The 11,821-nt window shown below is 54.6% G+C and overlaps 1 protein-coding gene across 5 annotated transcripts in view; it reads left to right on the top strand.

Annotated features, from left to right (window-relative positions):
- SEMA3F (semaphorin 3F) overlaps nucleotides 1-11,815 on the top strand; it is a 115,983-nt gene extending 104,168 nt beyond the window's left edge. For all 5 annotated transcript variants that reach the window (XM_006023740.3, XM_025204371.1, XM_006023741.3 and 2 more), the window contains 11 exons: nucleotides 198-337; nucleotides 523-637; nucleotides 1,543-1,612; nucleotides 2,276-2,420; nucleotides 3,695-3,917; nucleotides 6,261-6,349; nucleotides 6,599-6,640; nucleotides 7,426-7,583; nucleotides 7,978-8,045; nucleotides 8,591-8,724; nucleotides 8,953-11,815. In XM_006023740.3, coding sequence (XP_006023802.1) covers nucleotides 198-337; nucleotides 523-637; nucleotides 1,543-1,612; nucleotides 2,276-2,420; nucleotides 3,695-3,917; nucleotides 6,261-6,349; nucleotides 6,599-6,640; nucleotides 7,426-7,583; nucleotides 7,978-8,045; nucleotides 8,591-8,724; nucleotides 8,953-9,405 — 1,637 coding nt within the window. In that variant the 3' untranslated portion in view covers nucleotides 9,406-11,815. The remainder of the gene's footprint in view (nucleotides 1-197; nucleotides 338-522; nucleotides 638-1,542; nucleotides 1,613-2,275; nucleotides 2,421-3,694; nucleotides 3,918-6,260; nucleotides 6,350-6,598; nucleotides 6,641-7,425; nucleotides 7,584-7,977; nucleotides 8,046-8,590; nucleotides 8,725-8,952) is intronic.
- Nucleotides 11,816-11,821: the final 6 nt, after the last annotated feature.

Consider the following 11,821-nt stretch of genomic DNA (forward strand, 5'->3'; position numbering starts at 1 on the left):
GTATTGAGAGAGAACTCAGCTTTCTTGTTAGGCATTCCAGTCAAGTCATGCCTGTGTAACCTTAACTCTGCCCCATTTGTGACTGCTTCTATGCCTCTGTTCCATGAGGCATCGGAGTTGACATGGTTCAGCAAGGAGGCTATGCCCACTGATGCAAATGTGCCTTGACTTGACCACAGAGGCATGTCTCATTGCAGATCCAGCATTCGTTCATGCACAGCTCATCCCAGACAGCGCTGAGAAAAATGACGACAAGCTCTATTTCTTCTTCCGGGAGAAATCAGCCGATGCTCCACAGAGCCCTGCTGTCTATTCCCGCATTGGGCGCATCTGCTTGGTATGTACCTGTTCCCTGCATTGCCCCTTTCTAGAGGAGGTTGGGGTTGGGTATTCCCCCTACCAGCCCATACTCCTGCCCCACTTCCACAGTGCCCCTGCTAGGGCACTAAACCAGCTGCATGATACTAGGACACCCTGTGGTTTCCCTCAGTGCCTGAGGACAGTGTTTTGCCCTTGGTTTAGAATGATGACGGGGGTCACTGCTGCCTGGTGAACAAGTGGAGCACATTCCTGAAGGCCCGGCTCATCTGCTCTGTGCCAGGACCAGATGGGATTGAGACACACTTCGACGAGCTCCGTAAGTGCATGGCAGGAGGTGGGTCCAGGCACTGCAGCACAGGACAGGGTGGTGCGGCCTCCTTTAGGGACAAACTAACCATGACCCCTGGCAGGGAGCAGGGGGCATCTGGGCTCCCTGATGTTCACTGCAGAGTGGCATCTCTGAGCAGGACATAGCAACAGGCAGGGCACTGGGGAAGTTGCTATGTCCAGCTCCCCAGTGCCCAGCTTCTGTCACGAGTGTGCAGTGCTGCAAGGCCTCTGCCCGTGGCAGCCTGCCAAGCATCTCTCAGCAGGGCTGGGCAGGTCCTCCCAGGCTCCCTGGGAGGCAGCGCACAGCCCTGTCATGGCTTTTCAGCACCCGCCCTGGCAGTGATGGATGGGCTGTGACTGGGAGCAGGACACCGCTCCGCCCCAGTGCCTGCCTGTTTGCTTTGCTTCGTTTTCCCCGGATCAGTTCCAGATGGTGCCCAGCATTGCCTCTGGCTCCTGCTGGGAGCCCCCACAGCAAGCCCCCTGCTCCTCCTCCTTACCCATCACACCTCTGACAGACAACATTCCTGTATTACAGGCCCCCTCAGAACTGGAGAAAGAAGCTGGAAGGGGCACCTCCCACATCCAGCCCTCCAGCCCCACTCCCTACAGCATTTTGTGCTGGGAGAGGCTGGGGCTGGAGTAGCCGGGAGCTCCCCCACAGCAAACACCCCCACCTCATTTCTTACAGTGCCCCTTGTTGAACTAGACTGGGACTAGACTAGCTTGAACAATCCCACATGGCCAGCGCTCCCAACCCCGTTTCCTAAAGTACTCCTAGTTCTTCCTCCCCATCTCCAACTTATTCAGCTCCTCCTCCCCTTATGGAGGGAGTTTAGAGCCCGGACTCTCAACTCCAGTTGCTAACTCTCCTTCTCTTCTCCCCTCAAGAGGACGTGTTCATCCAGCAGACTCAGGACATGAAGAATCCCATCATCTATGCTGTGTTTGCCGCCTCAGGGTGAGTGCCCTGGGGGAGGGCAGCAGGGACAGATGCAAGATCAGTCCTATGTAGCCCACTTGCTAAGGTGGTCTTTGTCACATGGAAGCCAAAGGGACTATGGCTGGGCTGGAACCCTCTGAGAACAAGCAAGAGCAACAGGAAAGAGCACCCTGAGGTCGAACATTTTCCCCAGGGGAGCAGGCCCTCTCAGCACAAGAGGCCACAGACCTTCAGGAGAAGCAGCCATGCCCAAGGACAATGTCATGGAGAGGTCTGAGGGTCTGTGGCTAGGATGACTCATGTTTAGTGGCAAGAGGACATGGTGAAACAGCCATGTGGCACCATTCCCTGGCTACACCCAGCAATGACATTGCTAATGCTTCTACAGCCAGTTGTTTCCTGCAAGTCCAGTGCCAGGCTGGGAACTGACCACTCTGCCCTAGGCTTGTCATGTGTTAGGAAAGGATTTGGAAGCATATCCAGGCTCTCCAGAATGGAACAGAAGGCAGATCAGTCAGGAGCAGCTTGGAAAGTTGAACAGGTCTGGTCCCAGTGCACCTGGGCAGAGAGTCAGCAGCCCCAGCCGCAGGACACTCAGCCAGGGCAGGGGGCAGGTAGCTTCTCTTCCAGCAGTGTGACCTCCTGGTGCTAATACAGCATTCCCTCCTCTGGCCCTGCCAGGTCTGTGTTCAAAGGCTCTGCTGTGTGTGTATACTCCATGGCTGACATCCGCATGGTCTTCAATGGGCCCTTTGCCCACAAGGAAGGGCCCAACTACCAGTGGATGCCATATACTGGCAAAATGCCCTACCCCCGCCCAGGCACCGTAAGTACAGCTGGAGCTCCCAACGGGAGTATCTGCCCCAACAGAAGGCCATCAGCCAAAGGCTGTCTTGTGGGGGTGGATGCAGTGCATGTATATGTGCGTACACACATGGTGGGCACAGTCTGGCCCAGACAGCATGCACTCACAGTTCATCTGTGTCTTTGTGCATGTGTATATATGTGGTCTAAAGCATGACTGGGTAGTGTACACTCCTACTCTGTGTGTGTGTGTGCATATGTCTGTGTGTGTGCATAAGTATGCATGCATTTCTGTGTACACATGCATATGTGTGTGTGCATATCCACACATGCGTGTGTATCAGGGAAGATCACAGAGCACCTGCCCGCCTCTGTGCCTGGGCTATGATCTCCCTGTGCAAAAGTGAAATACTGTCCCTGTGGGGAGGCCCCATCCCTACTGTCACATGCTTTGTCACATGGGTTCAAGAAGGGGCCAGTGTCAGGGGAGGAGTGGGAAGTGGGTCTGTCCCTCCCCCCAGCTCTGCCTCCCCCTCTCCCCATCTCCATCCATGCATCTTCTCTGCCCTTCCTCCCTCATGGGGAATATGCTTGGTCTTTCTTGCATTTCTCTTCTCTCTCTCAGCCCTTTGTGCCCCTCCACTGCCCTTGTCACATGTTAGGGAAGGGTTTGGAAACATATCCAAGCCCTGCAGAATGGGACAGAAGGCAGATCAGGTCGGATGGGTTAAAAGGTCTTTCCTTACCTGCTGCTTTGCTCCATCTCCAACTCTGCTCTCAGGCCCCCTGGCATCCCTGTGCAGCCAGCCCACCTCTCCCCTGCTCCCCTCAGCTGGACTCTTCCCAGTGGAGAATGGCCCCGTAGGCGCATTCTCTCCCTAATGGGGGCCTTGGAGTTTCCTGTGGCTGCTGGGCACTGGCAGAGCTCATGTTGGAGCCCTGGGGCCCTGCCCTGGCTGTGAAGGTAAGACCTTCTCACCCACACAGCCAGGACAGACCTGTGAGCTGATGACAGGAGTGCTTAGGGGTGGTACTCAGAGGTCAAGTACAGCCGCAAGCCCATGGTTGTGGGGCTCCACCCCACTATGGTCATAGGACAGGGAAAGGCCTCAGTGGAGGGAGTGACCCTGAGGTGTTGCTGCCAGATGCTGTGGGGCAGGCTGGCTTGTGGGGTGGGCTGTACCTCTCCGGACTATAACACTGCCTGAGGACAGTGCAGCGAGGCTGGGAGGGGACAGGTGGGGTCAGCAGAGCCACAGGTGATGCCAGTGTTTCACCTGCTGCCCTGCTTTCCAGTGCCCAGGTGGAACCTTCACCCCATCCATGAAGTCGACCAAGGATTACCCGGACGAGGTGATCAATTTCATGCGCACACACCCCATGATGTACAACGCTGTTTACCCCGTGCATCGCCGGCCCCTAGTGGTGAGAAGCAATGTCAACTACAAGTTCACCACTATTGCTGTGGACCAGGTGGACGCGGCGGATGGGCGCTATGAGGTGCTTTTCCTGGGCACAGGTACCCGCAGCCATGCACCGCAGAGAGTACACACACGAGCACCACCCATACTGGCCAAGAGGGAGGGCATGGAGGGAGATTAAAACACCCTTGGCTCGCTGGGCTCTGGCTGGCCAAAGACCTCCTACTGTGTACTCTTGTTTCAGACCCAGCTGGGCAGGGCAAGAGCTGGAAACAGGCTGGTTGGCAGGGCAGGATCAGCAGGGCAGAGATTTCCAGGGGCTGCCCTAGAACCTCTTCCAGGTCCAGTCCTTTTCTCCTGGGGGCCAGTGTTGCCCAGTGCCAGCCTCCTCTGTGCAGCCTCCTGCTGGCCGAGGTCACCCCAGCTGAGTGGTCGCTGCCTTCTGCTGCCATGTGGGAAAGGGCTATTCTTTGCAGCGGGATCCAGTGGGAATCTGACCAAAGGGAGACAGAGGGGTTGGTTCCTTGGTGGTCCTTGTTGACCAATTAGCAGCACGTGCTCCTCTAGTTTTCTTGTAGCGGGCCTTGAGCTGTGGGCTGCCAGCAGCCAGGAAGTGGGAGCCCTGCCAGCACCTCCAAGCAGGCATCTAGGAATGCTGAGGACCCAAAAGATCTGTTAGCTCATAAATGCTGTCTCTCACTCAACTGTTTGCTCACTGGTCTGCCCCAGCTTCTCCAGCTGCCCCTGAAGCCTCACAAGTCCTTCCACCACCTGTCATATCCAAGCAGGGAATATCTCACTTCCTCTGCCATGGCTGAAATGAATCTCCTGCTCCTGCCCTCTGTGGAAAATACAAAGTGGAGAGAAGGTGGGGATGATGCTTTCCCATTGCTGCCCTCCATGCCAGGACCTGAGCTGCTCTGCCTCCACCAGAGTTCTTCCCCAGCTATAGGTGCCAGAGCACTGTGAGATGGATGGGAGCCCACCCCACAGGCTGGAAGGCAAGAGCTGGAGGGAACAGTCTTGCCCTGGCTCTAGGAGCAGACCAAGGATACTGATTACAGCCTAGCCCAAGAAGCCATCAAACTAATGACACTCTTGTTTTGAGCTCTGCCCAACCCCATTTCTGGCCACACCAAAACAGTAGGACACGTCCCCAGAGTGCAGTGATGGCCCTGAGTCTGCCTGGCAGTGGCACCCATCCTTCTGTTGCAACAGCAGCTTTCCAACTTCTGTCCAGCCTCTTGTGGCTGTAAGTTTCTCCAACCCATTGTGCTAGCTAAGCAGGGTCAAGCTGCTTGGGCTGCAGGGTCATGGCTAGGTTGGGCGTCCTTGTTGGTGACTGTGCCTGTACAAGGAGCCTGGCAATGTGTATGTAAGTCTTATGAATGGAATATCTGGTTGGGGCTGGGACTGCCATGGCCCTTGCAGAGCCCGTGGCAGCTCTCAGAAGGGGCTATCTGGCAGCAAGAGTGATTTCACTTTGCCTCCTTCATGCTCATGTTTTGCTGGACCCTAGGACATTCTGCCCTGGAAGAAGTCACATTTCAGGAACCCTTTCTGTGTAACTGTGGGTATCTCAAGGAGTTTAGACAAAACAAAAGTTATTATTCCTCTTCTATTAGTTGAAATCTAGTGACTAGTCCAGGGCACCCTAGAAGCTTACAATAGATCCAGGATCTAAGCCCAGGTCTGCTGAGTCACAGGCCAGTGTCTTAGAAAGCCAGTCTTCTTTTCCCTCCTGAGCAGCACAGATGCCATCTTAATTAGCTGCCACCTGCCATCCCACAGGCTACCCATGGTAAGCAGAGAAGTGCTGTCCCTCACCCACTCACTAAGGGGTGAATGGCTGTGAAGTGCTAGGCAGTCCTGGGGAAAGCAACTACCAGGGAAAGGCATGGGCACTATTTTGAATGGGGCTTTCATGCTGCACTAAGAATGGGGCTCGTTCAGCAGTGTCCCGTGTTCACTGAGAATGTTGCTTGGGCTGAAGCCTCAGTCAGAGCAGGAGCTGGCCACATGGTGAGTAGCATCTGCTCAGCAGGCCCTTACCTCCTCAGGGAGAGCCCAGCTGAGGCTTAGCCCAGGAGCTTCCCACCCAGATATCTTGGTCACCTATGAAATGCAGGAGTTGAAGTCCTGGTGATGGCACTGTCACCAGGGTTTGGAGGATGTCTCTGAAGTACACCATCGGAGACAGCTACCCTGTTCAAGGGAATGGTTATCCTGTCTGCTCTAATAGCCCTGTGCTGTCCTTCTGCCTCTCCCCAGCTCCTGAATGGCCTCTCAGCCCTTGATTCATATGCAAAGCTGAGATGGCAGGTCAGGCTCTGTTGAGCTACACACTGCTCTGCCCGCTCCCCTCCCTCCTGGGTTGAGATAGGGCATCAAAAGTCCATCCTAGCAGTGCTGAGTGCTCTGTGTGCCTTGTTGCCTTGCAGACCATGGCACAGTCCAGAAGGTGATAGTTCTCCCCAAGGATGACATGGAGACAGAGGAGCTGATGCTGGAGGAGGTGGAAGTGTTCAAGGTAAGGCCTAGGTTCCTGCACCACCTCCCCTGTCCTGCCACAGGGACTTCCTCATGGCTGATGGAAGCTCTCTGAACCTTCCTGCCCTCCTTAAAGCTAGCATTGGGCTTCTTCCACCTTCTGTAGCTGCAGTTGGCCACAGGTCACCCAGATAATGTCTTCTCCATGGTCCCAGACTGCATGAACAGCTCTGAAGGGTCTGAGGTAATTGCCAGGACTGACCACTGTGCTCCCATGCTTTTGTTCTAGGTTCCTGCCCCAATCAAGACAATGACCATCTCCTCCAAGAGGGTGAGTCTGAAATATGCTGCACGGGGATTTAGGCAGGGACTGGGCCTCTTCACATGGAGAGCCCCTGCAGAGAGCCACACCTAACAATGCTCCCACATCCATCCAGGGCTGAGGCTTCCTGTTGCATCCCAGCAATGTCATTCTCACTGGTAACCCCCTCAGTGAGGAGAGATGGAGATGCTGTGATTACAGCATTTTCCTGTGGCCTTCCATGTTCACCTGGTGTCATTGCTTATGGATTTTGGGGCTGAATCTCAGGCAGGAATTTCATGTAGCCCTTACAGTGCATCTTTCTGGGGACCCAAGGGCCCAGCTTCATCCACCGCCAGTGAAATAATTCTGCCATGGAGCTGGGGCAGCCCTGAACAGGGCGACCAGAGGAGAAGTACCATCCTGCTTGCTGTTCACTCATTGGTTGGGTTCAGAAGGGCTGTGGGTAAGAGGGGGCTCTGCTGGACAGGTGTGTCTCAACAGTCACTTTTCTGGTCAAAACTGCTCTAGAAATGAAAGGAGCCAGCAATGCCACCAAGCCCACCCTGCACATGCTTGCCTGGAAGCCCCCATGTGCCTCCTCTGTCCCACCCCCTTCTACCGCTTCCCTCTCCAAGTAAAGAGGCAACAGGCCATGGGTGGCTGCCAGCCCCTCTGCATTCCCAGCATCTCCCGTAGTGCTGGACCTCTGGGTAGCCACTCTCCCATGGCTCCTCAGACAAGGGAAGGCCTTTCAGGATAATCCCAGGCTCTGTGGCTCAACAGGATCTCACAGTGCTTTCTGCCATTCACAGCAACAGCTGTATGTTGCCTCAGCTGTGGGCGTGACCCACCTGGCCCTGCATCGCTGCAATATGTATGGGGAGGCCTGCGCTGACTGCTGCCTAGCCAGAGATCCCTACTGTGCCTGGGATGGCAAGGCGTGCTCCCGCTACTCTGCCTCCTCCAAGAGGTATGATCAAGCCATGGGCAGGGGAGAGAGGGTTTGTTATAGTGAGCAGCCCCAGCCAAGGGCAGAGCCAGCACCATCAGTGCTGTGGGGAGGGGTCATCATGTCTCCTGGCTGAAGTTCGCCAGCAGGGCAATGGGACTGGGAAACAATCTCCATGGGCAACCTGCTAGCAAGGCTGCAGGGGGTGCTTGATGCCTCCAACCAGAAACAGGAATGAGGAGACTCAGCCCTCAAGCCCTGCACTGTGGAGCAGGATGGGCTGGCCTATTCTGGCTGTGGGGACTAAGCTGTACATTCATGCAGCTATTCTCAGGCCCCCCAGGTTCCCCATAGCGATAGGCTAGAACCCTGAAGCTGTGGATAATTTCTGATGTGCACCCCTCTCTCCCTGTAGGCGAAGCAGGCGCCAGGATGTCCGGCATGGTAACCCCATCCGCCAGTGCCGGGGCTACAACTCCAATGGTGAGTAGAGCTTTCTGGCCAGAGCCCTGGGCTTGAGCCAGCCATGGGTGGAGAAAGACGCGGAGGGAAGATAGAGGGACAGGCAAATGAGACAACTGATGGTTGAACAAGCTGATGGCTGTATTAGATGTGTAAATCGATCCACTGGATTGAGAGATGGATGGTTAAATTGTAAGGACATGGTGGTGAGGTGAATATACTAATAAAGGAATACTGATAAAAGAATGTATAGATATAGAGGAGCACGCTAGCTGAATGGGCAAACAGATGGATGGATTAGAGTGATGGGTGGATGGATGGATATGCTGCTTGAAGGGATAGATGTATTGGTTGCCTGGCTGGCTGGATCAAAGCATGGGATGAGATGGAAGCAACTGTGGATTGGTTTGTCAGAAAGTGTGTAGCCAAAGGGCAGAAGATGCTGTTGCCAGGTCAGGAAGCTGGAGGGAGATGTTGGGTTACTAAACTTTCTGCGCAAGAGCTGGATTGTGTGCATTGTGCAAGTTCCAACATCTGACCCGTATCTCCTCTACTCCAACTCCTAGCAAACAAAAACACAGTGGAGGCCATCCACTATGGGGTGGAGGGCAGCACAGCCTTCCTAGAGTGCCAGCCCCGCTCCCCACAGGCTACTATCAAATGGCTCCTCCAGAAGGACAACAGTGATCGGAGGAAAGAGGTAGGAGCAAAGTGGAGGCCACATGTATGATGCTGAAGCTCATTGCCTGCAGCTGGGGATCAAGCCCAAGTGGTCTGTGGGAAGCTGAGGGAAGTCTAGACTGGCACCTGCCAGCACTGATTTGTCTTTATTCCACCCTCTCTTTGATGACCCAAACCTGTGTGTTCTCTGCTGCACCTGGCCATGTTTCTCTTCCTAATGCCCTCATCCCTTGCATCTCCTTTCCAGCTGCGCATAGAGGGCCGGGTGCTGAGGACGGAGCAGGGCTTGCTGCTGCGCTCCCTGCAGCTATCCGACAGTGGCCTCTACTCCTGCACGGCCACAGAAAACAACTTCAAGCACACAGTGGCCAAGGTGCAGCTGCATGTGCTGAACAGTGAAACCGTCCATGCCGTGCTCTTCCATTCAGAGACACCCAGTCTGCGGGCTGATGGTGACATCTCCGCGGCAGCCATGAGGGCTGGTGTCCCCGGTGCACCCGGACCTCACTACCAGGACCTGGTACAGCTCCTCACCCAGCCTGAAATGGGACTCATCAACCAGTACTGCCAGGGCTACTGGCGGCATGCAGCTGCCAGCCATAAGGAGGTGCTGGCAGGCCTCAAAACCAAGGAGCAGCAGGACCAGAAGAAGCCACGGAACCGCCGGAATCACCAGCCAGACATGGACCAGCACACATGAAATCACCACCAAGGACTTTGTTATAACAGTGCTATATTTTTCCCCCCTTTTAATATTGAAATATCTATAAATATATATATAAATATATATATATATATTATACACACACACACACACACACACACACTCCCCACCTCCCTTTCAAGACAGTATTTATTTGTAGGTTGTACATAATCCGTGGGAGACACAATCTCAGCCTTCCCCTGCCCCACTGCCTCCTGGGTACAGTAGCAAGGAGCCCAGAGGTACCCTGTCCAGCAGCTTGTTCTTTCCTCTTCCTAACTTCTAAGGTACTGTAAAATAAATGGCACATGTGGAGCGAGGAGGCAGAGCTAAGGCACAAGCCCTGCCCCTGGGGACTTGGTCCAACAAGAAGGCCACGCTGTTGTCTTTAACATGAGATTTCTCCAGGATCTGCATGACCTGCCCAGTGTCTCAAAGGCACTCCAGAGTCCTGAGGCCTGGAGGGGGCTCTGTCCTTAGTCATGTGAGGAATAGGAAAATGTTGCTTAGTTAAGATCGCTGAAATACCTCATTTTAGCATGTGCTGTTTTTGGGGTCACCCCAGGCACCACCCTGTGAACTCTACTCCAGGGGTAGGTTCCAGTCAGTCACCTCCTGCCTCCAACTGAGGCTCCATTGGGGTATTATCTCATGGCAGCAGAAAGCAAGGAGAGGGTGTCTGGTTTGGGAAGAGGAAGTCTGACAGGGGAAGTGATAGGGTCATGGCCTACCTTGATGGGATGTTTTGGCCTCCTCACTGACAGCATCCTTCCCCCGTCAGAGTGAGACAAGCTTGGTGACTCAAGGAGGGAGAAGAGAGTTCTCAGTGAGACCACAGGGACCAGGAAAGCCTGAAGAGACCCTGAGAGGTACCTACCACACCTGCACATCCTGTGACAAGTAGTGCTGAGGCACACAGTAGTAGACAAGTCATCCAGACTGGGGGACTGTCCATTGCAAAGTGGTGGAACAGGGGAACAGCACCTCTGGATTCTGGCCTCAAGTGTTCACATGGACCAACATGCCTTTCAGATGGAGCGTGTGGATCAGAACCACCTGCTCTCCACCGAGGCAGCCTCGGGGAGCGATGAATCCTTGTGCAGCAGCAGACTTTTAACAGAGGAGCAGGGGATGAAAAAAGGTGTGGAGGTGGTGATATGGAAGGACTGATTGGTGGGGAAGAAAGTGTGGGTAGGGACTGGCAGTGGGGCATCTGGCACTGAGGTTCTAACCCACTGAGGACCTTGGCAAGTCCCTGCATCTTGCTGTGTCTCAACTTTCCTGTCTGACTACCTAGGATTGTTTGAGGAACAGTCATTTTGCTGCCTTCTCCATAGCCATGCTTAGCCTGGCAATGCCAGCTGCTCTGCAGAGGAGCTTCAGGAATGAGCTCAGGGATGGGGGTGGCACTGAACTGAGTGGCCTTTGCCAGCTGGAGGACCTGAACTGTAGGTCGCCCAGTGCCTGCACAGATCTGGCCATGTTGGAGGTCTCTTGTGGAAGCTTTGCTGTAAGGCAGGAGTACAGAAGAGTAGAAAGAAAACTCAGACCCCCACATCCCGGCCCCCGCTCCTCCAAACACCCTTTGGAAGGAGTGAAAGTGGTGAGGGAGCAGGGACTGGCTGATAGTACCAAGGGAAATACAAAAGCAAGGCCTAGCAATCTATAACTTCACCCTGACAGATCCCAGGGTACTTTGCAAACTAAACGTACTGGGGGTCACTTCACTCACTACTTCAAGGGAAAGATGAGCAGCAGCTATTTCAGCAGGGGGCAGCCATGCTAGCCCGGCAGCAAGGGCAAGGGGAACCCTGAGTCAGATGTTTGATGAGGTGTTGGTGGGATGTGGCCAGTGCCCTTATTCTAGGGGTTTCCACCCGTCCCAAAAACCACTACCTAAATGGGCTGTTATTTGCAGTGCTGACTTGTGTCTAGGGGAAAGAAACTGAGAGCAGAAGGCAGATCATGGAAGCACTCACATTATGGTAAGGGTTTTGGAGGGGGAAGCAATTGGAGGGTCCTTGGGATGGGAGAAAGCTGGCCAGAAATGGGAGTCTGGTGTAGGCTGCTAGGCACATGCAGCCCCTGTGGATCATGGTGGTAACTACGAGAGGCCTCCCTGAGCCCTGGCCTGGGGTTAGCATTGGTCTATTAGCTACACTGAAGCCAGGACAGCATCTCTCTTACAGACACAGCCCCAGGCAGCGAGGGCTAGTCACGGACTGGCGAGGCTGTTTGCACTGCAGTCCTTGTGAATGGGTGGTGAACCAGCTGCCCCTTCCATACCTCAAGCTCTCTGGAAAGACTAGCTGCCCCCAGCAGAGCTCATCCCCTGGTGCTCCCCTGCTCCTTGCGCTGTGGGTTTGGTTCAGGACTCTGGCTGGATGAGGGAGGTAATAGCAAAGGCATTCCT

The sequence above is a fragment of the Alligator sinensis genome, unplaced genomic scaffold, assembly GCF_000455745.1.
Source record: "Alligator sinensis unplaced genomic scaffold, ASM45574v1 scaffold858_1, whole genome shotgun sequence".
Taxonomy (NCBI): Eukaryota; Metazoa; Chordata; order Crocodylia; family Alligatoridae; genus Alligator; species Alligator sinensis.